Source organism: Ostrea edulis, chromosome 1, assembly GCF_947568905.1.
Source record: "Ostrea edulis chromosome 1, xbOstEdul1.1, whole genome shotgun sequence".
In the NCBI taxonomy this organism is placed as follows: Eukaryota; Metazoa; Mollusca; class Bivalvia; order Ostreida; family Ostreidae; genus Ostrea; species Ostrea edulis.
Genome location: NC_079164.1, coordinates 26,615,585 through 26,639,903, shown reverse-complemented (window position 1 = coordinate 26,639,903; position 24,319 = coordinate 26,615,585). Strand labels below are relative to the sequence as shown.

The 24,319-nt window shown below is 34.3% G+C and overlaps 1 protein-coding gene and 1 long non-coding RNA gene across 5 annotated transcripts in view; one reads left to right on the top strand and one right to left on the bottom strand.

The window, feature by feature from the left end:
* The first annotated feature begins 2,866 nt into the window (after positions 1–2,866).
* LOC125663836 (enhancer of filamentation 1-like) overlaps positions 2,867–24,319 on the top strand; it is a 33,603-nt gene continuing 12,150 nt past the window's right edge. Inside the window, exons 1-2 of one of the 4 annotated variants that reach the window (XM_056153308.1) lie at positions 2,867–3,241; positions 21,296–21,574. In XM_056153308.1, the coding sequence (XP_056009283.1) occupies positions 3,227–3,241; positions 21,296–21,574 (294 nt within the window). In that variant the 5' untranslated portion in view covers positions 2,867–3,226. Of the gene's footprint in view, positions 3,242–5,111; positions 7,258–18,834; positions 19,696–21,295; positions 21,575–23,011; positions 23,072–24,319 lie in introns of those variants that run through there. The other 3 variants (XM_056153287.1, XM_048896238.2, XM_056153375.1) reach the window with 3 other exon arrangements.
* Positions 8,512–18,951, bottom strand: LOC125663838 (uncharacterized). The gene is made up of 4 exons (XR_007365661.2): positions 18,916–18,951; positions 12,062–12,158; positions 9,594–9,664; positions 8,512–9,453 (listed from the first exon to the last, which is right to left on the bottom strand). It is a non-coding gene; the product is annotated as an uncharacterized LOC125663838 (long non-coding RNA).

The following is a 24,319-nucleotide window of genomic DNA, read 5'->3' as shown; positions in this document are numbered from 1 at the left end:
CATGAATTAAGTCTGGTTCATACAATGCATTATACATGTGCTGGAGTAAAAAAATATAACTGATACGTTTATGCGATGAAATCTAATTCGTTTGTAACATATTGGAATGTATTCTGGGTAAGGTGATTCGGTCTGTTCCCAGGAGGAAAGTGGTCAATGCATCTTTTGGACACTGCCTATACACGTGCTAGTAGTTCAACAGCCCGGGCTCTTCCCCTCTTAAAATGAACATTTTCTTTTGTAAAAATCAACATTTGATTTCAATACTCAATGTATACAGATGAATTTAGATAATGCAGAGACGGATTTTTAAAAAAAATCAAGGGGCTGTGTTTGTGACACTGTACATATGGTTAGAAGGTACTTCATCTACCCTATCAATGGGAGGCTTATACGGTCCCTCGTGACACTGTACATATGGTTAGAAGGTACCTTCCCTACCCTATCAATGGGAGGCTTATACGGTCCCTCGTGATGTCTACATTTTCCCCCAAAATGGGGGAAGGATGTGATTCAGGTTGTCCACAGGAACTTGGACAATTATAGAAGAGAGGTTTGAAGTTTTAGTAATGAATTGAAGCTCCACATTTCGAAATTTCGAGAAATGCACGTACCCCAAACCATATGGAGTAATAACCAGAATTGTTTATCCTTCTTTTTTTTTTACTCTCCCCTTTTCCTAAATAGTGTTCTGAGGAGGCTGTGTGGCTCTTTTTCATTTTGATCCAGATTGAAGTACCCTCAAATAAACGAATGCTATTCAATCGGACGATTTTTGATTGATTGATAGTTTTTCACTCATATATGGAGACCTCACCATTGCCGATGAAGGGCTGCAAAAGTTAGGCCTACGCAGGGAGGGATCTTTACGTGCCACACCTACTGTGACACGGGACCTCTCATTCGAAGGACGACCCCATTTAGTCGCCTCTTACGACAAGCAAGGGGTACCGAGGACCTATACTAACCTGGATCCCCACGGGATTTGGACGGTTGTAACAAAATGCAAATTTATCAAACCGTGCGATTAATATTTAGTACAGTGTTAAGGAGCAAGTTCAAAACGCTCCAGAAAAAGCTCCGGTACGAACGCAAAGCGTTGTCAGGATTTGTTAGGGGAAAAAATAGAAGAGGTCCATGGGCCACATCGCTCACCTGAGTCACCTTGTCCCATATTTAAAGATTTCCCAATATATTCGCATATAAAACGTTGACTCCTATTGTGACCCCGACCTACCCTTAGGGGCCATGATTTTTACAAACTTGAATCTGCACTATGTCAGGAACATAGACCTGTACCTGAAGTATGGATATTACTACCCCCTCCCCCTTTATGATAAGTATTTTTGTGGCAATAATTTCTCTGAAATGTGTGAATTCTCGGTCTATCTCACCCCTCTTTCGATTTATGTAATCATTATGTAATTACACAAATCGAAAGAGGAATGAGATAGACCGGGAATTAACAATTTCAAAGAAATTATTGTCACCAAAAAAAAAAAAAAAAAAAAAAAAAAAAACTATCAAAGAAAAGGGGGTAGTAATATCCATACTTCAGATGCCTGTGGCCAGGAAGCTTTCATGAGAATGTACACTTCTTTGGTCCAATGGTTCTTGAGAAGAGGACTTCTAAAGATTTCATCTATATATTTGTATGTAAAACTTTGATCCCCAATTGTGGTTCTATCCTACCCCCGGGTGTCATGATTTTTACAAAATTGAATCTGCACTTTTTCAGAAATCTTTTTTGTAAGTTCATACTTTCCTAGCCCAGTGGTTCTTGAGAAGAAGAGTTTTAACGATTTTCCCTATTATTTGCATGTAAAACTTTGATCCCCTATTGTGGCCTCATCCTACCCCCGGGGGTCATGATATTAAGAAACACGAATTTGCATTATGTCAGGAATCTTTCATGTAAATTTCAGCTTTTTTCTGGTTCAGTGGTTCTTGAGAAGTAGATTTCCTCTATATATTTGTATGTAAAACTTTGATCCCCTATTGTGGCTGCATCCTACTTCCCGGGGGTCATGATTTTAAGAAACTTAAATTTGCACTATGTCAGGAAGCTTTCATGTAAATTTCAGCTCTTCTGGTCCAGTGGTTCTTGAGAGGAAGATTTTTTAAACAACCCCATCCTATTATTGTTGTATTTTTGTGATTATCTCCCCTTTTAAGAAGGTCATGACCCTTCATTTGAACAAACTCGAAAGCACTTCACCCAAGGAGGTTTTTTGCCAAGTTTGGTTGAAATTGGTCCAGTGGTTCTGGAAAAGAAGTTGAAAATGTAAAAAGTTTACAGACTGACAGACAGACGATGGACAACTTTCAGCTCAGGCGAGCCAAAAACTTCATATTTAAAAAAATTGCAAAAAGTATTGGTAAGCACGTGCTTACAGTACTTTAATGTACATATAACCACGCCACTGGTTTTGACTGTTTTTCGGGAATACATGAAATAACTTTTTAAATATATGATTGATTAATTTATTTATAAACAATTAAAAGAACAAAAATTTTGTAGTTTATACTTTTGCCATATTGTAAATTTTGAATTTACTGGGTACGGTGGGTGTAAAATGTAGTTGTCCACGCAATCTAATTAAAATTCGAGCGGATCAAAGATATAATTTTAATTAGATTGTTGTCAACGTAGCTTTTGTATTTACACCCACCCAGTAAAATTTAAAAATTGAAACTAGACGCTTTAAAAATGAGAAAATATTTTCATATGTCATAAAGTATTGATTATAAACCTTTCAACGTGCATGTACCCCCGATATTTATAATTTTGCACTTCCAATATTCAAATCAACACTCTATTTATTTCTGATTAAAATCACCTCCTCGATCCGCTCCTTTATTATTTTCATTTTTATTTTTTTTGTAGCGACAGATTGTCTAAAATAAAGTGGATTTCGCCCTTTGTTATCTTTTGATATTCTTGCACGGTTCGAATTAGCGCGCGCACTTGCTACGCCATGACGTCACTCAGGTGTACGATTTCATTTTGTTTTCAAAGACGGACTGGGACAGGACGAAGGATGACCCAGTCGAACAGATGTGTCTTGGCCAAGAAAAAGTCCATTGATGAAACTTTATGACAGTTGTGGGTAGACTTCAGAGTTGTAAAAGTTTTACTGACGCGTGTGTTTCTGCCACATCGATGTTTACGTTTCACAGCCTTGGGACTTGTGAAGTTTGGTAATCAGTCTGTCAAGTGAACGCAATGACAGCTCACCAGGTGAGTTTTATCTATCATTTCAAGTTCATCGAACATTAGTTTTCGTAATATATGATATTTTTCAACACAGATTTTAGAACTAGAAGTACTTCCGAAAAGACCCTGGGGGCAAAACGTGGTCACCTCTGACCATCCCCAAGGCCGCGACGACATGCTTCATGACTGTGCACACTGCACAGACACACACACACGTTGCTCTTAAAGTGTAGTCACAGGGGTTGGAGGCAGTGGGGATACAAACCCCCTCCCATTTTTGAGATAAGATGTGGGGCAAGAGTATAATATGTTTGAGTTCAAGGTATAAATAATTTTTTTTTTCAAAACTTGACTATTGATTTTTTTTTTATATAGATTAGATCTACATGTAGATCCTTATGAAAATAACGTTACAAAATATGTCGAATTGGCTCCTTCAATTTATTGGTAGTTTCCTAGTTTTTATAGTCCACATTAAATGTATTTGAAAAGTCTAATTTATGTTCCTTTACCAGCGAATAAAGAAACAGTTGTACTTTAATAGTTGTTGATATAAACAAACATGTGGAAATGACTTATTTTACCTACTTCAAAGAGTTCTGAAAACAGCAATTAGTTTAGTGTTGTGATGCCTATCAGATTTCATGAATTAGTTGTTTGTAATTCTGATATATGGAGTATGAGGTGCTGTAATTTTACCAAAATTGCAGTTTTTTGTTAAGTTTTGCTTTACTCTGTAATATTATGAATCTGAAAGCTAGATTTATATTCTTTTCAATTGATCTGCACTAGAATTCATTGCAAGACCAAACAAATTATGAAGTTTCCTTTCACATTCATTGTAAGGTTGTATTTGACATCATCTGAATTCACTTTAAATCTGTCCTTTATATACAATTGACAGTCTAAATTAAAGAAATCAAACGCACTTTTATCATTATATCAGACATGGTTTTTAAATTCGGTTAAGTAAGCACACTTCATGTATTTCTAAAGAGAGGAAGCAGTACGCCCTGACTATTGGAAGGACTGGAGGCTGTACTGTTCAAATACTTCAACATCTCTGTAGGTGTTGCATTCAATCTTTATTTAATCAAAGATGATTATAAATACATGAACCATGGTGTATTTTATTGACAAATCTATATGAACTGTGTTATATAATAATTGATCCAAGAAATACTGACATTGAGTATTTAGTTCAAACAATATTTATTCAATTAACTTGAAGGGATAGGGCTGATGAGTATAGGCATAGCCTGGTATTGAGCCGATTGAATGGGATGTTAAATGTGTGTGTATATATATATATGGTATAATATTAATTTACAAGTTCTAAACATGATACCCATAAGGAATAGAGAAAAAATACAATTAGTAGCTGTATAAATATGAATGAACAGCAATGTTTGTGCCTGGAGTTATTTCCCTTGGGACACTGGCATAATGTCCATTAATGTGGCCATTATGATATTGGAGGTGATCTTATTCAATTACAAGATGTCATTTGTTTAATTTGACAATTTCAATAAATCAGCATTAGATAGACAGGTCTGAATGCTAAACTGACCGTCCTAATTGGATTTTTAGTAGACAATTATGTCCCCTTTCAGTGGGTTTCTTGGAAGTGCTCATAAAGTTCAATGGATTATTCAGGGAATCATGACTTATATCTGAATTTAAGAGATTTATTTTAATATTGCAACATTTATTTGTAGTTTAGATCCAAATGAAGTTTACTATTAATGACACTTGTGTGGGGTAAGGATTTGTTATTCAATTACAGATCCTGTGAAATTTTAAACAATTCTATCATTCATTTATATGGTGAAAGAATAGAAATCATTGACATAAATTCATCAATATGTGAGGTAATGAAATTTTATAGCTTTTGGTAGTGTTCAATGTGAATATTGATGTAGATCAAGGGTTGGTTTTACACACTTTTTGTCCAGGGTGTAAATCTGTTATAACTTTTGTATCTGATTGATAAAATCATCAAAACAAAGTGGTGACGGCTCCATTAATGACTTGTTGTGTGCCAAACAAAAGGTGACAAATACGGCACATTAATCAGGACTGGCCTAGAGGCAGGGAAGTGGTCATTTTGTGGACATTTGCTGACCAACTGGACCTTGGATGTTGTGCTGTGTTAATTAATTTAAAGTTTCCCAACCTTTCACTTTGTTAATGTAATATATATGTGCATACACTATATATAAACAAAATATGTCATTTGAGTTGTTGTCTGTTGATGATGAATTGATGATCCAAAAAATTGTTATTGTTTCCAACTCTGTGAGCTGCTGAGCTGGAAATTTTCTGGAAATGAAGGTAATTCAAAAAGCTTGAAAGAGATGTCATAAACAAATTTAATGTTTTAGTTTACAATGATTTATGTTATTTTTATGTTAGAGGTTAACAATAAGATTCTTACATGATAATTTCAATGATTTAAAAGATTCTGTACCTCTGAACATCATAGCCATTTATTAGTGACAACTTAGATATATGTAAAAAATATTTTTATTTATTTGCAAGCAGCTGCATGCTGGTATTTTTGTGTCAGTGATTGAGGTACATAGACCAAAAACAATTATTCACACTAATGGCAACATGTACCAAAAAATACTAATATTTACTTTGAAGATCTTAAAAAGAATATGAAAAATAGCATACATCCAAAGCTAAAATTCTTCTTTCATAAAATCAGATAAATTAAGCACTGAAGTAGGGATGGCTGTGATGATGAGTCTGATTTATATAGCCCATAAAATAATTTTTTTTAAAATTCCAACCGATATAGTCTGTGTAACTCATATAGTTACTTATGTATTAAGGTTAAATTGATATACTTTGAACATTCTAATGCATAGTTTATTGCTTTAGAAATTTAAAAGTAGAGTATCAAATAACTTAGGCTGACACAGAAATTCTTTATAAAAACGTCCTCAGTGTATACATATTATATGACAATGTGGGGGTATTATTCTCCTTCTTATTGAAATAAACTGTTTATGAAATGCAACAGCTATATATATTGAATACAAGACCTTGTGTTTACATGAGCTGGCACAGATAATCCTGTAATCTGTCACCCCTGATTAAGTGCTAAAACACACCTTGGTACCTGAACAGGTATATTTATTAGTATTCATACTATATGTAGTACATTTTAATACTAGTGACAAACAAGTTACTCATCAATTTGTGTATACAGGACTTTTGACAGCTTTTTGTGTTCAAACTTGAGGTGTAAACACATGTACTATAATCATGCAAATGATTTACGTCACTGTGGTTTAAACACTGGGTCATCACAGTAATCCAAGAGGGTTTCTAGAATGTGGACAATACATTTATGATTTTTAATTAATTCTAAGGAAGTTTAAGAAACCCACTGCTGATTTAGGATAGCACGTACAACTCACAGTTGCTGGAAAGGGTGATGGGTCACCATCATGCAGTTACTTAGTGAGAAAGACCGCAAACTCTTTGTACTCTTTGTACATAGTACACTTTGCTTCTTGAAGATTTTATTATCAGTCAATAATTTTGTGAATGGACTTGGGTTTTATGTTGCGGTTTGAATATTCCTGCCTGAGTGCAGTGAAATGTTTCATATGCACCATCATGCTTTTTCAGAAAATTTTTCATAGGAAACATGGTCACACCTACATATTTGTAAGCAAACCATATACAGGAAAATGCTCAGTGTATTATGAGAAGCATTTTGTACTGAGCTGTGAGAAAGTTTAAGAAGGCGGCAATGAATTTTAAGTGGTCCAGTGTAGACAGTCCTAGGAAATCGTGATCTACTTGTAAATATTTAACATATCTGATGGCGGTATCATGTTTCTGTATAGTCCTTGTCGTTGTTGATATCATTATTCATTTCCTAAGAAACAGAAGGATTTTTGAGACAGTGGCTTTTCTCATGGCCTGATGAGAAATCTTTTAAGGTGATGGTTCCATTAGCTTTGGACACTCTGTTGCATGATTAGATGATGGGTGTGAGGAAGAATTCAGAAATAACCAAGGTAAATGAAGGAACTTGTTCAAACTGTATCAGCATACCTGTCTAGGATTTTTCTTTTGCAATCATTTTTGTTTTATCAGACTGTATGCTGTGTGAAAAGATCCATGATACATGCTCATAAATATGTTTCAAAATCAAGTTACAATTGTGTTTTGAAGACTTGCTGAGCAAAGCAAACTCTTGACTGATAACCAGGTGTAAGCAATATCTTACTGATATGTAACTAAGACCTGATTTAATATTTCCATAATTTTCATTGATGAGAAATAATTTTGAGTATATAAGTTGCAGCCTCAAATGAATTTTGTATGCCCCAAGATGAAACATCAGTTGGTATATATATTGTTTTTGGTCCAGGCACATGTCTGTGTGTCTTTCTGTCAACAATTCTTTAGCTTTGCTTTTAACTTTTGAAATTGAATTACAAGATATATAGACTCTTCATATTTGCACGATAGAGAAGTCTAATAAAAACAGGCTTTGAGTGCCTCCTGTGTCATGGGTGCAAAGAACATGGTCTCTTCTAAGAATATATATTTTGATTCTCAGGAATTATTTGAAAGGGATTTGGACTCGGGGTTTTCATATTTGCTCTGTGGTGTTCTCTGATAAAAAGCCAGTCTAATTAAAATTAGCTGTTTTGAATCCACTACTGCTTCTCAAACGTTTGAGAAGCATTAGCAGATTCAAAACAGCTAATTTTGATTAGATTGATAAAAAGCTTGTCTGGGATTGCATCCATGAGGTAGACTGTGACTTTCACCTCTAATTTCAGATGCTTTGTGAAGGAAAAGTCACTACCTATGTTAAACATCTTAGGTTGAGATTAAGAATCAAACTCAGGCCTCCCATTTGTGAAGCAAGTGCCTTAACCACTTGGCCATAACTGATGAACAATGTAGGCAAGATATGGGCATTATGGTAATCCTTTTAAATATGAGTTATTCAATCCACAAGACTTTTTAAATTTGTAGGACACAATATCATGTTTCCATAATGTATGCCTAATTGCAGAACTTAACTTACTGTAAAATGGGTTATTTACGTTGGGGGTTAAGTACGCGTTTTTTGTACACCCGACATTACACATGGGGAGGGGGGGTATGTGTAAAAAGTGAATATATGATATATCAAATATTTCATAACTATACGTGTGGAGGATTTACGCACTTATTACATGACCACGTAAATAGTGTAAATTTTCCTTATAGTTTATTCACCAATCAAGGGCCCTGGGGGGGGGGGGGGGGGGGGGGGGGCATGTACATGTTAACAGGCAATTAATTATAACAATGAAAATAAATAACAATCATTTAGAAGTACTACCTGTAATACTGACAGAGTTCACACTTCTGCACTGCACATATCTATATAATTATATATGAAATACTGATTACAGACAAGATTTAAATCAACAACATGATAAATAAAATAACCCAACTGCCTCACATAACAGTTTCTGGGATAGCAGATGATAGTGTCGTGTGAATACTTATATAAAAGAGAATAATAGCATTATATGAAAGAATAAAAAAAAACCAAAACAAAAAACAAAACAACCCCCTCCCCCACAATATGTTGACCTGATTACAAGGAGCACCAAGGGACAGTGCCTGTTAACAGTCTGGTAATGAATTTATTGTACCAGACCGTTGGTCTTGTCACTCCCAGTAACCAAGACTGCTTACTATTGTAAAGTAAAGGAAATGTGTAGAATGCAAAGACATGTATTTGCAGTATCACTACCATATGTAAATATAACCACTTTTACAGTAATATAACATTATAGCCAAACATTTTGTTTTATACATTAACTTAATCATACAGCAGATGTTCAATATCTTTATTAATGTGTGCACAATAATTGTAGAATGCATTGCAATTTAAAAGTTTATAATGAGTCTCCAAATATCTTTTTATGTACTGATATACATGCACCATGTGGGGCACCAGGTGTGACTGGATGACAGGAGATGGCTGCTCCTCCTTGGCGCCTGGTCCCTCCTCTGGTGTGTCCATGAGTCTGTGTTTGCACTGCTGTGAATTTTGTATTGTATGTGGGAGTTAGGAGTTGTGGGATTGATCACTGTTATCTTTTCATGTTGCAATATGCAAGGCTAATATAATCATTTAATGTGACCGACTCATCCAAATCTGTCTTTTGCCCCATGTTTGTCTTCTCTTTTCGTATTCCTTTCTAAATTAAAAAAAAATCACATTGATCTTTATTTAGTATAGTAATTGAAATAGGAAAGCATACCACCATTTGTTAAACTGAAAAAAAGGCTTCAATAGGTGAGTTTGATTTTAAAAACAACACAACACAGAATTACTCACCTCACTTCTATGAGATTATGATTAGACACATTACAGTCAATCCACCATTAGGCAAGCCCAATCTTTCTTTTCTGTAGAAAACTCTACATTTTTTACAATTTAAAATGCACTGAGTTTTGAATTTTCAAAGTTTTATGATAAAACAATTTTCATTTTTTGGGGGGGGGGGGGGGGGGGGGCAACATTATCATATAATCCTTTATAAAATCTGGAATGGTTTTGTCTGTTGAATTTGTATATATTGACAGTATGACATATCAAAGGCTTTTTTGTTTTTATGACTACATTTTTCAAAAGTGATTCTCACATAGCTAGTTCTATTTTAACAAAAAATCTGAGGGTTAATTACATACATTTATAAGGTTTTGAATTATGGGGGAAATTTCACGATACTAGTACAGAGAATTAAGAATGACATAATTTGCTCAAATGGAATCTGAAAGTAATTACCAGAGAATTATTATGTAATAAAATCCTATCTCTACACATCGCCTACATGTATATACATATAACCTAGAACTGGTGTCTAGTAGACATTTCCTAAACCCTTACGCACTGGGGCTGTTTAAGTTATATCAACTTATGAGTTAAACGTCAACACATCTGAAGTCCACTTAATGTTCGGAAGTATAATTATTGCCTAAGCAGACCTAGGACGAGTTCACATTAAAATCACTAATGCACACCCAGTGCAACCTTCCCTTTTTAAATCTTTACAATTTTCAAGCTGTTAATACAGAGAGGAATGCAAACACAATTGGATTACACAGTTTACAGTTGGACTGTGTCACCAATACATAGTACATGAAGGCTTATTGCAGTGTGTTTAATAGTTACATTGGGTAACCTGTGGGTTTTCTGTTTGATCAGTATTGGAAATCATTTGCATTTAATGGTTCATGTGGGTGAAATTCGCTCGGAGAATGGTATTTAAATCTGTCAATTATTGAGAGGAAGTGACCAAAAACTGACCACTCTCATGTACATCTAAAGTTTACTTAAGGCTTCTTGTTCAGGGAGCTATTGCTTAAAGTATGTAGAGACAGACAGCACAAGCCAAATATTTAAACTTTCCCTAACAGTGTAAATAAATGGAGTGAAAACCGATTGAAAAGATTCTAGATAGGGCTCAATGCATGTAACAATTGATTATGTATGGTTTTAGAGGTCAAACAGATAAGATACTCAGGGCTATATTCTGTGGAGCACTGTCTCTAAAATGTTTACATTAGTATACACATCATTCATGATTGCATTGTGAACAAGCAATTTGGATGGTCTGTATTAGAGTAACTGTAATTCTTTCATAAAATGCTATAATTTAATTATACCATGAAAAACGCATTAAACAGTCGGAATACAGAGTCCTGTCCAGTATCTATACAAGTAAAATGGAACTTTAAATTTACACTGATATTACTATATTCTATATGCATGTATTTGGAAGAGCATATCTTTTTTTTATCATTCCCTCGCAATTAAGTTATTGTGAGAAGATCGAGATATAGTAGCAGGACTCTTTGTGTCTGTGTGTTACACTGAGCTTGTCTCACACCCTACTGAGGTCTGTTTTTTGCCGGATTGAATCACATGTAGCTTTGTTATCAAGAGAGAAAGAACCCTTTCAATTTTGGGGTCAAAAGGTCAAGGTCATTATGGGAAAAAGCTTGTAGACACCCTACAGGCCACATTATTTTGCTCAATTCATGTAGCTTTGTTAAAGAGAAAGGAAGAACTATTGATTTTGTGGTCAAAAGATCAAAGGTCACTATGGGACTTCATAGAGAAAAATTTACATTTACTGATTGCCTACATTGCGAGGGGATGCCCCAATTTGCAGAGCTCTTAGATAATATATATTCGAACTAAAACACAAAAATAAAAATCATCAAATCCTTGTCCTTTACATGGTTGTAGAAAATTAAGAGTCAAGGGTGAGGGATTGTAATGAAGATATCAATAAATCCAGTGGGTAAAATTATCTGTTCAAATGGGTAATAAAACATTTCAAAGTGGGTCACTCATCTACCAGTAAAGTGTCTCCTTGTCTTAGGGTTATATGGGGAACAAGTTCTTTAAAAGAGCAACCTTAGATTGTGTTGTGTGATATAGCAGAGATGGAGAGATTGATAAGGTAAAGATATGATAGGTCTTACAATGAACTCTGTCAGACATCCCTCCATATTGTGTCCTGTCCCCCAGTACCTACCACAGGTGACTTGCTGAAGAATTATTCAGTGAATTATCAGATTAACAAGTCAATTACACAGTTGTTCATCTCCAGGGAACCATGAGAAAAAGGGGGAAAAAAATATTAGGTTAGCATGAAAATCTTTAACTTTAGAATTAATCATTTTCCAGGTCAGTTTGATCTAGTAAGAGTACATAAGACATACAGTGTATATTTAAAGAGTACATAAAATGTAACACCCAGCCATAAAATGTTACAAATCTCTGTATCAATTTACCTGATGTCAAAGAATTGTGGGGTCAGTGTTCTTCAAACTTCTTTTTCTATTTCGACAACACTACCAACAGTCAAGGAGAACGGATACTCACCTTATCCTACAAAAATGATTTACATGTAGGTCATACACTACTAGTTCCGATTTACTGTCATCTTTTTTGGAAGTTTAAGATTGAAGATCTACTTTTTTATGCACCTGAAATGACAGGAGTATTGAAAGAACTATTCTAAAGAAAAATGCAGAGGCATGGAAGGCACAAAACACTGGTCCTCCAAATATCAGGGCACATAGGCTTTTGGAGGTTCTGTGGACAAAATGAATCTTAGGTTGCCCTGAATTGGCCTGAATTTTAGAACATTGAGAAGGTTGTCAAGTGCAGCAGAAATTGCCCATCAGGACATCTTCTGGCTGAGTGGCAATAAGACAGATAAAACACCTCTGTCTGGCAGTTGTTAAGATGATGTGGGCTGTTCACACTGCACACACTCTGCCCAGCAGGCTCTCCCCAACTGCAGAGGGAGAATTTTCAATAAGCATGGAAGGAGCCAATTAAAATTCTACACTTTTTTGTTGGACAGAGATAATTTGTTCCAAATGGTGCACAATTTCTGACTGAATAAAGCTTTATCATTCAGGATTTCATAGTACATGTCTACTGAAATATCACACAGTTCTCAATTTCAAAAATTTATTACAATTTTCTTTGCTCCAAGTCATTTTGAAATCATAAACATCTAAAAAAGCATTAATAATCTACATGCCAACCCTGCCTTTTTTTTGCATGTAATGCCATCTTTTCCTTACGTCTGTGTTTTTAACTGATGTGACTTGTATCCACACACACAAACCTTTGTCAGGTAACTACAGGTGCATTTCTTATTTACGGTCCCTTTTCTGCATTTGTCATCCATGCCCTGTAGGGGCTTTTGTTCTGGTACGCAACTGATGTGCAAGTTTATAACCAGGATAACACCTTGCTCAGGTGATCTATGTTCAAAGCAAGCTTCACATTCCAAGCTTATATTCCTACATGATAGTGTGATGTATATGGAAATTTTTTAAGGAGGTATACTACGTTGTATAAATGCCTGACTTCCTTTTACCATGATGAAACATGAATGAAAATATAAGTTATCAGCAATATCTGTACATTCCCTTAAATGTGATTGCCTAGCTGGGTAGCTCAGTTAATGTGTCCACTGCTGATCTGTGAATCACAGGTTTGAGTCCAGCAGGGGTTTTAAACTTTTTCAGATTACTTTTTACTAAAACTGCAATTTTTTTTTTGACTAATTAAAGTAAATTTGAAAGTTTTCAATTTCAAAATATTATTGTATGAACATTATATGTATCCTCCACTCTTCATCCATATTAAATTTCTCTAGTGTGTTATTCCCCCTTAATTTACCTGGCTTGAATTTCTAAAAAAAAATCAAAAAAAAAATCTCAAACTTAAGTTTGAGTTTTCTTTTATTTCAGCAGTCAAAATTTGAATAAAATCTTAGACCCTTCAACATTTCAGACTGAAGTCCAAGTGGGTTTTCTTTTTTAAGAAGTCCAGGCCTGTTTTGCCTTAAATGACAACAGGTGCAAAGAATTGGGGTCTCCATGTTATATTTTTAGTTTACTTAATTCTTTAATTGATGCAACTTTTGAAAAATTCATAATAAAAATTTCTAAAATCTTGGCAAAATTGATGGCATGAAATTTATGAATGCCATTTTGTAAAACTGCAGTGAACTGTATTGTCTTTTTTTGGATCCTGCTTTCTTTTATGTGCTCTATTTCAGGAGCTCTGGTGTTTATTTTTTGCTGTGCATAGTCTTGATTGAGCTTCAAAGACAAGGCTGTTTTAACATGTGTTATGTAATTTCATGATTAGCTTGAAATAATAATACCCTTGAATACCATTGATACTTCTTTGTCTTTGCCAAATTAATCACCTCTTTGTCATTAGATACCTAAGTTTTATCATTCTATGGTCATTGCCATTGTTTGCTTTCCTCATTGTTCTGCCAAACTTTAGACCAAAGACACCTGAATTCATTTCATTTCTCAAAGCAACAACAACAAAAAACATTCAAAGAAATACCCGGGTAGGTAATACAATTAGTAGATTGGAAATGTGTTGGTCATTGCTAAATTTATCCCAACCACACACCTGAGAAAGTCCCACAGGATAATGGGTTTTGTTTTATTTTAGGTATTTATAAAATGTAAATTAATCTCAATACCTTTATCTTTGATACAAATATTGTCTGGCAACATTTCTGATTTAAGACTCTGGCATCTGACAGAATTTTTCAGACTCCCATAAAGTGTACATGTACCAACCATGGGTATTATAAAGTTACAAGAAAAATCATTGTAGGATTGCAATAGTTATCCCTCAGTGTTGTCTGAAGGAGTATGTTGTTTCAGAGTGACATCAAGAAACATTTTGTTTTGTTTTGGATTTTCATTTAATCATAACCTGCATATAGCATAGATTGCTATCGAGCCCAAAACATTGCTCTTTCTCCGTCTGTTCAGACACACCAATCTTTCTAAAGATATTTTCAGAACTGCATCAAAGACATTTATATCCATGTTAAATATTGTTTCTGTCAAATATAATATGGCTAGGACTTATTGCACTCTCTCGGATAAGTGGCATCACTCTAATTCTAAAAGAAGTTGCTAAAATTCACTGTCATAATGCATTTGTCAACCTTATACCAGTAGTAAACACTCCAAATGCCATGTTTTCTGTGGAAATGTTCTGACTTGCATTGCCCCAGTAAACTCTTCTGATTTAATCAGTTGTAATTAACTCCAGAAACTTTCACCTTCAAAGATGGTTTGTTTTTGTCAGTTATGATTGAATTGAGAGAAAGTGAGCATATTTTGCTGACAAAATCATGTGATAGGATTCATCCCCCAGTCATAAAAAGTGTGTTTGAAAGGGAGATAACTACGAATATTTGATAACATAGTGACATAGAAAACCTTGTATTGATTTGTGAGCCCCTGTGGAAAATTTCAAAATATTGTCACTTCCTACAGCTTTGAGAGCATTAACCTTCATTCACTATAAGGATTGGTGATTAGGGAGAGCTGAATGTTCAGGGGCGATCACTGCTGGTTTAGTGGGATCATTCCCCCTCATTTATATCCCCTGTTGAGTTAAAACCTGTGTGGTGTTCTTGCTAAATTGTTATCTGTTTTATAATATGAAAGAGGAGCTTTAATCACTGTTTAAGCTGATAGGTTATGATAGGGATTTATATGCATAAGCTTAACCAGTGATTAAGGTTTTATCAGTGTGGCTAATTGCAAGCCTGTGATTCACATAGGCTCAAAATCAAAGGGTCATGATTCTAAAAGGTCATTCAATCTTTTTTATTTTGTTACTAATTTTGTCATGTTTTTTGAAGATTCTATTTTTCTTGTTGAACTTTAAGAAAATATTTATACAATATTTATCTAATTAATCAAAGTTAGATCCTTCTTCATTTAAATTACATCTGTATCTCCAGTATCTCATGGACATTTGGCATGTGCTTAATAACTACTCATCAGAAACTGATTGCATTTATGTGGTGGAAGCTAATCTTGAAAGAGTATTCATTGTAAAATCCTGCTTTACATATACCTGTAACTTAGAACATAACCCTCTCCGGGAGTTATCAGTGTCTAGGTTCCAGATTACATCCATCTCGCAGGTGTATCTTTTTATAATCATGTTTTGCTACTGTTTGGCATGCATTTTTAAATGATTGGATGATGAAGTTGTTTATCTAATCACCTGTATATACCTTCATATATAATATTGTTTTATATTTTGAATATCAGAGAAAAACAAGAAACATATATATCTTAAGCATTCTGACACATAGAATATTTTTTGGGTTGGTATCTATAGATGATCCAAGACTGTCCTATTTCATCTTATTGTACATTTGTGTTTTAAAGTGCAGCTTTAAGATATATATCAACAAAATGACAACCATCACATGATAATAAGGAATAAAGGGAAGCTGTAATCTTCCTGATCTGTAAAGTATTCCTGAGCTCACAAACATAATTGACAATGCAGGTTCCCAAAGCATATGTTAAGAGGAAGCACAACTGTTCACTCCAAAAACCTTTCACAATAAGCAGAAGAATGAACTTGTCATCTTGAGAAAGGATGTTTCTGCATGATGTGTGCTGTGTGTGTGTGCAGTGTTATGCAGAACTGGAAAAAGACAGGTGTATGAAGAGTTAAGAATATAAGTAGTAGCTTTCTGAACTCAGAATAATATAATTGATGGGTCTTCATTAGTGTCCATTCATCGCGGAAAATTGAGGGGTGGGTGGGTTGTATTTGAGCTTGGTTGATTTATATTTACAACCATTGAAAGATATCAAATATCTCTATCAAGTGACTATATCAAATTTATATCAAAGGATCAAACGTGGTCTTGTGGTAATGTTCATTTCTCCACTTTATGCATAGTAATATAAAAATGTATACCTGTGCATGACTGTACATACATATATGTGAGAATTAAGAATTGAATTGGAAAACTACTGTTAACAAAGTTAGGAGAGGGACTTGTAAGTTAATTGTTACAACTTGTTCCTTATCCTTGTGATTTGATCAATAAAATATATATGTTCAAAACAAACAAAACAATTTGACAAAAGATGCAGAATAGCTTAGTTGATGCTTATAAACCCATAAAGAAAGTGAACAGTTTTAACTGAATCAGTAATGTAAGTCATAGATATTAACTTCATTCAATTTTCATTTTCAATACTGAAAACCAAAAGGATATCTTGTTTTGGCTTTACCATTTGTTTGTTTTTTCCTTTTGTCATCTTTCAAATTTACCTATGTGCGTGGTTCATGACAGAAAGAGTGTAATTTACTGATGTGTCATGAGGAAGTAGAAGCTACATCATATTTTATTTGGTCCTTTTTATAGTCTGTTATTTTTTTAGACCATGCATGGATGATGGTTGTGAAATATTTTGGGCACAACATGTTTCCTGAGTGTTGGTCTATGACAAATTCACATTCAAGCTTAAAAGTTTTATATGGTCTCCAGAACAGAGAATTTTCTATGCTATACTGTAGAATGAATATAGCAGTGCCCATTTTGTGCAGCCATTAAAAAGCCACAAAACATGAATATTGCACTATAGGTTACATCAGAAGCTATTGAAACTGGACAATACTTGCTTTTTCATGTATTGGTCAATATTTTGTCAGAAGAAATTACTCCGAGAACAGTGCTCAAGATTTTGATGAAAGTACATTTTTTATAGCTAGCTCATAAAATTACCACCTCTGCATTCCTAACAGTAAAACATTTGGTGCAGAAGTTCTTTTGGGACATGGTATGTGGTAGCATTTTGTAGCTGTGTGATAAAATAGAAGATGTTAAATCTGGGATTGATGCAATCTGCTTTAAGATGCTCAGCTTGGTCAGCTTTCGTTAAGGATGATTGATGGCTTCAGAACTGGAAGTTCTTTGTTTCATTATTTTCCTGTACAATCATTTGGTGGGACCCTGATATGAAATATCCTAGAATGTCATGATTATAATTTTAAAATCATAAAATGAAACCTGACAGTTAATCTATAGCACTATATGCAGTTATAACAATTATAGGAGAAATAACATGACAACATGAAATATAATGATTTGAATACCCTAAAGGATAACCCATTAAAGCTGAAACTAGCTTATTTCCAATGAGGTTCTTATAATTACACAATGAATATAATTAATAGATAATAAACAATGCAAGATAAATATTGGAATTTTGGCAGGGTGTGATATATAAAGTTGCTTAATGCATTAAAAAAATTATATGTTTCAGACATATAATTTATAATGAAATAGATGACTAGAATTTTATGTAAAAATAGGATTAGTCTGTTCTGGCTATATAGTCTCTACATGTAAACATTTTAAAAAGTTATCCATCTTCAGACTCATTCTGTACCTAAGTTAACCTTACTGACTTGTACAAACTATTGTTGGAAAGACCAACTGAGAGACAATATAGTGTATTGTTGGTCAACTGCCATCTGGCAGTGCAGTCTCAGGGAGCTGTCAACAGTGGTTTGTTTAGACAGGGAGCTTTTCTTTGTTCAGCTAGCCAGTACATGTATAGTCCCTGTGGGATACAGTTAATGAAAGGTTAATAAGTATACTCCTTATAATGATATATAATATTATCAATATCATTACTTCTGAATCGGAATATTTTCAAAGAGAACAGTTCCGTTGTCCTCATCATATCACTTTTATAGGTTTAATTGATGAAATATTGGATCAGTATTGTTTAACCTAATGGAAGTATTGTGAAAAATTTAATTAAAATAAACCGTTTAATAAAAATTCACAATTAACTGACAAAAATAAGAGATAGTTTTTATCATATATGCATGATTAGATTATGTCTGGAATTATGCACTTTCATGAAGAGTTTAAACCACAATTATGCATGTATTAACTTTCACACATTTTATTTTTGGCATAACCAAATATGGTATTTCATTTTTCGTAAACAGTTTGTTAGGAGAACAAAATTACTCTACTTGGAAAATTTCAAACAACTGCAGAAAAATTTAGGCAATTTGTCTCAATGCATTGTGTGCACCTAATCCCAGCATAATAATAATTGTAAGATGACATTTAGCCTGGTCCCAACAATAGGTCATTGAGAGCAGACATTGTTCCCTAGGGAGCCCCACTACAATGTCTCTGATTATAGGCCAGTTACACACACAAAGTGTGAATTGTTATCAGACTGTGGTACCAACAGACCTGACCAAAATCAGAGTGGGAGAGAAACTCAAAAATATGATATATTACCATGACAGCTGTATTGCATAGATGCGTTTTGGAGATCATGGAGAAGAAAAGAGAGCATTAGGGGATATTTATATCTCTGGGTGTGCAGCTTGCCGTGAAATGTTTAAATATCTTTGTTGAGAGTCTTTTGAGTAAAAGAGTGGGCCGTATAATCTTGACTGGAGGAAGATTGCGCCAAGCATTGTGTTGAAAACATTGGTGTTTATCGAACGTTTATTTAAAAAATACTTGACTATCCGTGGAATGTGGACTCGGTAAGACCTAGCAAACACCATAATGGTGGATAGAGTACATACTCTCAAGACCACTTCCTGTACAGAAAACCTGTAAATGTTTTGGTATACATCAGGTGTTGTACAGATAATTTTATCAACGTCTGGAGAGTTTTTGGACCCCTCTGTGGTGTAATTGCTGTAATAGTGAGGATCTGACTCTGTTCCCTGCCAGTTGTTCATTTCATTGCTGTTGTTACCTGATCTAATTGGATTTAGAGCGGCTGATCTGCCCCAGTGTTTCACCTTCTTACCTGTACCACACATCTATCTATTATTTATCTGGCTGAATGTGAAGTGTCTTGTCTGGAGTTAAACATTTATATATAGATCACTGTAGAGAAGTATATTTGGCTGTGCCTCTGACTTGCTCTGTAAATGCTAGTGGAGCTGTAAAGCTTCTTTATGTATAAACTTGGAAACATGATTTAACCCTGACAATGTAGAACCATATTTTGGGACTAACTTGGTGTTTTGTTCGGGATTAAAAATGTCATCTGACCTAGAGGTAAGTTATACTGATCTACATGTCATTTTGTTTCGTTACAATTGTAATTTGTTGAATCAGTAAAACTTGGTAATCACTGGAAGGCAGGGCCACATTAACCTTTGCTTAGGTGTAGGATGACTGATTTTGTTTACTTTCTCATACCAATCATTTCTGATTGTGTAGTGCATGGACAACCTGCCGATAAAATTGACAAAATGATAAAACATTGGATCACACCAATGACAATAGAATCGATGAATCCCGGGAGGTTTCTCTGTCAGATTGAGGTTTGTCTACAGGGATTTATAGTCTCCTGTTTCTGACAATTTATACCCATCATTAATTATACAGTACAGATGAGATAACCCTTATGTAACTGCACATATTTGATGTTACAACAATATGTTAATTTTCTCATCCCCTCTTTGTCCAAACACTTCATTGGGTACACATCTGCAAGTAGGTGGGGTGGGCAAGGGGGAATTTCAATTTAAGGAGGAATATATATCTTCAGTAAATTAATTGGTGATATTTTGATTGATTTTAGAAATTAGAGTTAAATCTGCTCGAATAGCTTTCTACTAAAGTTCTTTTCTAACATTGCATGACAAAAGTTATTTACAAGGCTCAAGCTATCGGAAAATGAGCCAATGAGTAAATGACCAAAGTCTTCTCAAAATACCATTAAAAATCAATTTTGTAACAGTCTAGTGTCAGCTTGTTAGACAGAATATAGACCTGATATTTCATACATTGATTGTTTTATGAGATAAAACATGTACATCCATAGAGGATTTTGAATTAATTACAAATTATGCCAAATAGATCTGATCCTTAATTTATATGTACAGTGTACAAAACATATATATTCTTAGACAGTTGCAAGTAAACACATTTACCTTACAGACCAGACAGACAAGTACGCTATAATGTAAACTAATATTCTCAGGTTTTACAGTAAAATTTTGAGTATCGATCTCTTCATTTTCGCAGTGTTCTTTGCAAGAATATAAACCTTGTAAAAACTGTGGAGAGTTCTATCTATATGAGAACAGATATTTCATGCCCATCCTAGTGCAACAAGTGATTGGCATTCTATCTATGTTACACATCAGAAAAACAAAACAAGCATTCCTCAGTGACTTCACACTAGGTAAGTCTGTGACCTTATTACCGATTGCTAAGTATGCATTCATGCCATATACACATGTTTTCAATCTTCACTCTTTTAAATACTTTGAATAGAATTTAATAGGGATCTACACACCTCATAAAGAGTTGCCAGATCAATTTACATATGCAGATTGCCCATGATATAGAGAAATTAATGTGTGGCATTTGATTAAAATCGTATTACTAAGGGTCATATTAAGTAAGTGGCTGTTGTATTCTGAGGGTCCTTCACATTACACTTGTAGATCAAGGGTATACATGAAGATTTTCATGCTGAAAATGACGGTTTTAGATTTTATTGCATGATTATTGACCCGTAAGTGTCACAATAATGTTCAAAAATGCAAATAATGTATGAAATGCGATTTCTGCAAAATACCCTAGAATTGAATAAGTTCATCATACATACTCCATATATCTACAAATGGTACATTGAATTTTACAGATATTACTGGCAAAGGCTCTGTATGACAACATAGCAGAGACCCCTGATGAGCTGGCATTCAGACGTGGGGATGTGCTGACCGTCATTGAACAGGATGCCAATGGCTTGGAGGGGTGGTGGCTGTGTTCCTATAGGGGTAGGCAGGGGATTGCCCCTGGAAACCGTCTCAAATTGTTGTCAGGAATGACTGAAAATGGCCATCCTGAAAATGTGTACCAGACTCCACCATCATCCAACAAGAACTGGAATCGTAGGAGCTGGGATGTCAGCAGCCATCAGGTAACTAGGAATGAGATCTGTCATTTCTACTGCACACGTATACTGTAAATCACATCTAATTCGAAGAACATTATTCACACGTAATTTTGCGAGTGTAGCCATTCTCAAAAATTTGTTCTTACAAATAAACTCTCGCATTTAGAAGAATAAGCAGTGAAAGATTTGTGAAAATTATGTCTGGTGAATAAATACATCATTATATCCACATAAAAATAAGGTATCACGAAATAAAAGTCATCTACCGTACTTTATTCTGATATGGTATACTCATAAACTATTGGGTATTGGTCCATGACTACTATCACAGTTCCTAATATGCAGAAAAATGGCATTTGTGTTCTTCTGATATTGAAATGTACTTGGTCATCTGCTTGCTAAGATTATCTGTAACCTTGTTTATAATCTAAAATCTTTTGTTGCTTGTTTACTGATCATAGTGCTGTTTCTTAAACAGTCAATCAAAGTCCGTAACAGACATTTAATGTTTGATGCAGATTAACTAATGCCAAAATAAACTCAGTTTAGTTGAAAAGGTTAACAAAAACATGTTCATATATCAGCTTTATAAGAGCAACCGCTGCCAAAAAATGGTGTATGTCTTAATTTGGAATGTTGTCAATTTCATGTACCATTTGGCATTACAAGGTGTCTTTTCCTTGCTTTTTCAGCATTGTTCAAAATTATATTTACGGTACTTTGAATCTGTTAAGGATGAGGCTGATGGAAACAATAGCAAAATTCTTAATAGTGCCATCCCAGGGGATTGAGTAGTTTCTTTGCAAAGAATTGCATCTTCATTTAAAAAGTTTAGTGGTAGATATAAACACTTTTATGGGTAATCTTTGAATTTGTGTACTGCAAGTGAATAACATTGAATCAGATTTCAACAGAAGTGGCAATGTTACCTCTTTGATATGCTTTTAAGTAGTGGCTTCTGCTTTCATTGATTTCTGATGCTGTCAGTTTGAGAAAAAAAATTGTTAGAAGGTCAATGATTAAGGTAATAGAGTGTTTTTTATCAATTCCCATTCAGTTTTATTGTGAATTAATTGTATAATTTTCTGTCACTATATATAGTTTTCTAAGGTTTGGTTAGGGAGGTGTCATTGTTTTATAACCTGGTAAAAAGAACATTGTATATGGTTATCTGATCAGGGAGATAAGATTAGGAGGAGGCGATCTCTTTGTTTAAAACAATCATTCTTCCTTTTGTTAGGAGATTTAGATGAAGTCAGCTCTCTATATCATGGTAGTGGCAAGGAATTGTCGAAAAAAAAAGAACCTGACCTCTATGCTTGGATTCATTCACGCAATATTCCGAGACCACACAAACAAATTAGCAAATCCTAGTCTTGACAGACAATTATTTGTTCAGCCGACACTAATCAGTGTGACTTGATTTTAAATTCATCACTGTGCATTATTTGTATTAATTAGTCTAGGTGTGAAAGACAATGAATATTATAAAGTCCAGTAAGCAGTCCATCAATTACATAGGTATGATTTTGCAATATGGTATTATGGTAGGAAAAAAATGGTATGGAATTAATTATGAATACTGCGTGCGTAGGAAGGTGTGAACTTTTGCACAGGGATTGCCAAAGAATTAGCTCTACAGTAACTCTCCGTAGCTGTGTAGTAGTTATAGATTTAATATACTGTGGTTTGTGGTTCATTGTCAAATTCGTTTTATTAATATGCAGAGAGAAATTTGCCAAAATTGTATCTCTGACAGTGAATTACTTTATTGTGAAGGAACTCAATTATACCATACAGGTGTATGATATAAAAACAAGGATTTCCTGATGAATGTGAAGATTTGCCATTATATATCTGTTATAATTTATGTGCCATGTACCTAATCTGTCCAATGTTTCCCTCAGATAGTTTGAAGGAACAGGTTTTGACTACAGATGGAAGAACAGACTACAGATATTGTTTACAGTAGATATGACACTTTGAGCTTCTCTGTGGCAGCTCTTTGTGACTCTTGTGAGGGTAGATATAAATCTACCTGGGTTGACCTGAAAATCAGTCTCCTTCTATTGACAAGACTTGACCCATTTCTTTTAAATGATTCCTCTAAATCAGGTAGTCCAACAAAAAACAAGGCTGTTCTTAAAGCCTCAGCAGTGATAAAGGAGTCTTTATATTACTGTATTAGAAGTATATATCAAAACTGATGACAGCGTAAAAAAGTCATAGAAACATCATTTTTGAAAAGACATCATTGTGTCAACAGAATAATGCTTAATTACATGTATTTTTTATGACGTACAAACATCGTAGTGTTCTCAAAATACCTATCATATGTAGATTGAAACAGATGTGTTAATGCACTTCATATTTAGACCCTAGGAAATATATCAAGAAATGTGAACTAACCTGAAACCATTAGAATAAAATTACAGTGCATTTAGAGGAGTTCAACATGTGCTTGTGATCAAATTGGCACTCAACCAGCATTACCAAGGAATGTCTGCAAAAGATAAAATTGTTTGGCAGATGGACCTAGTTGACATTCAACATTGTCATTAAACAAAAAGATTTAAAAGCTGGAATAGAGACATTTTAAGACATCTGTTTCGCATAATACATGTTTTAAAAAATCTGTAAAAGGTGTAAATTGAAAAGGAATTATATTGCATGTGTACTTTTTAATTCAATCCACCCATTAGTCATGCAATATCTGCAGGGTTGGGCTACACATGGTTAATTGGTCCATGTTCTGGGATATTTAAAGTT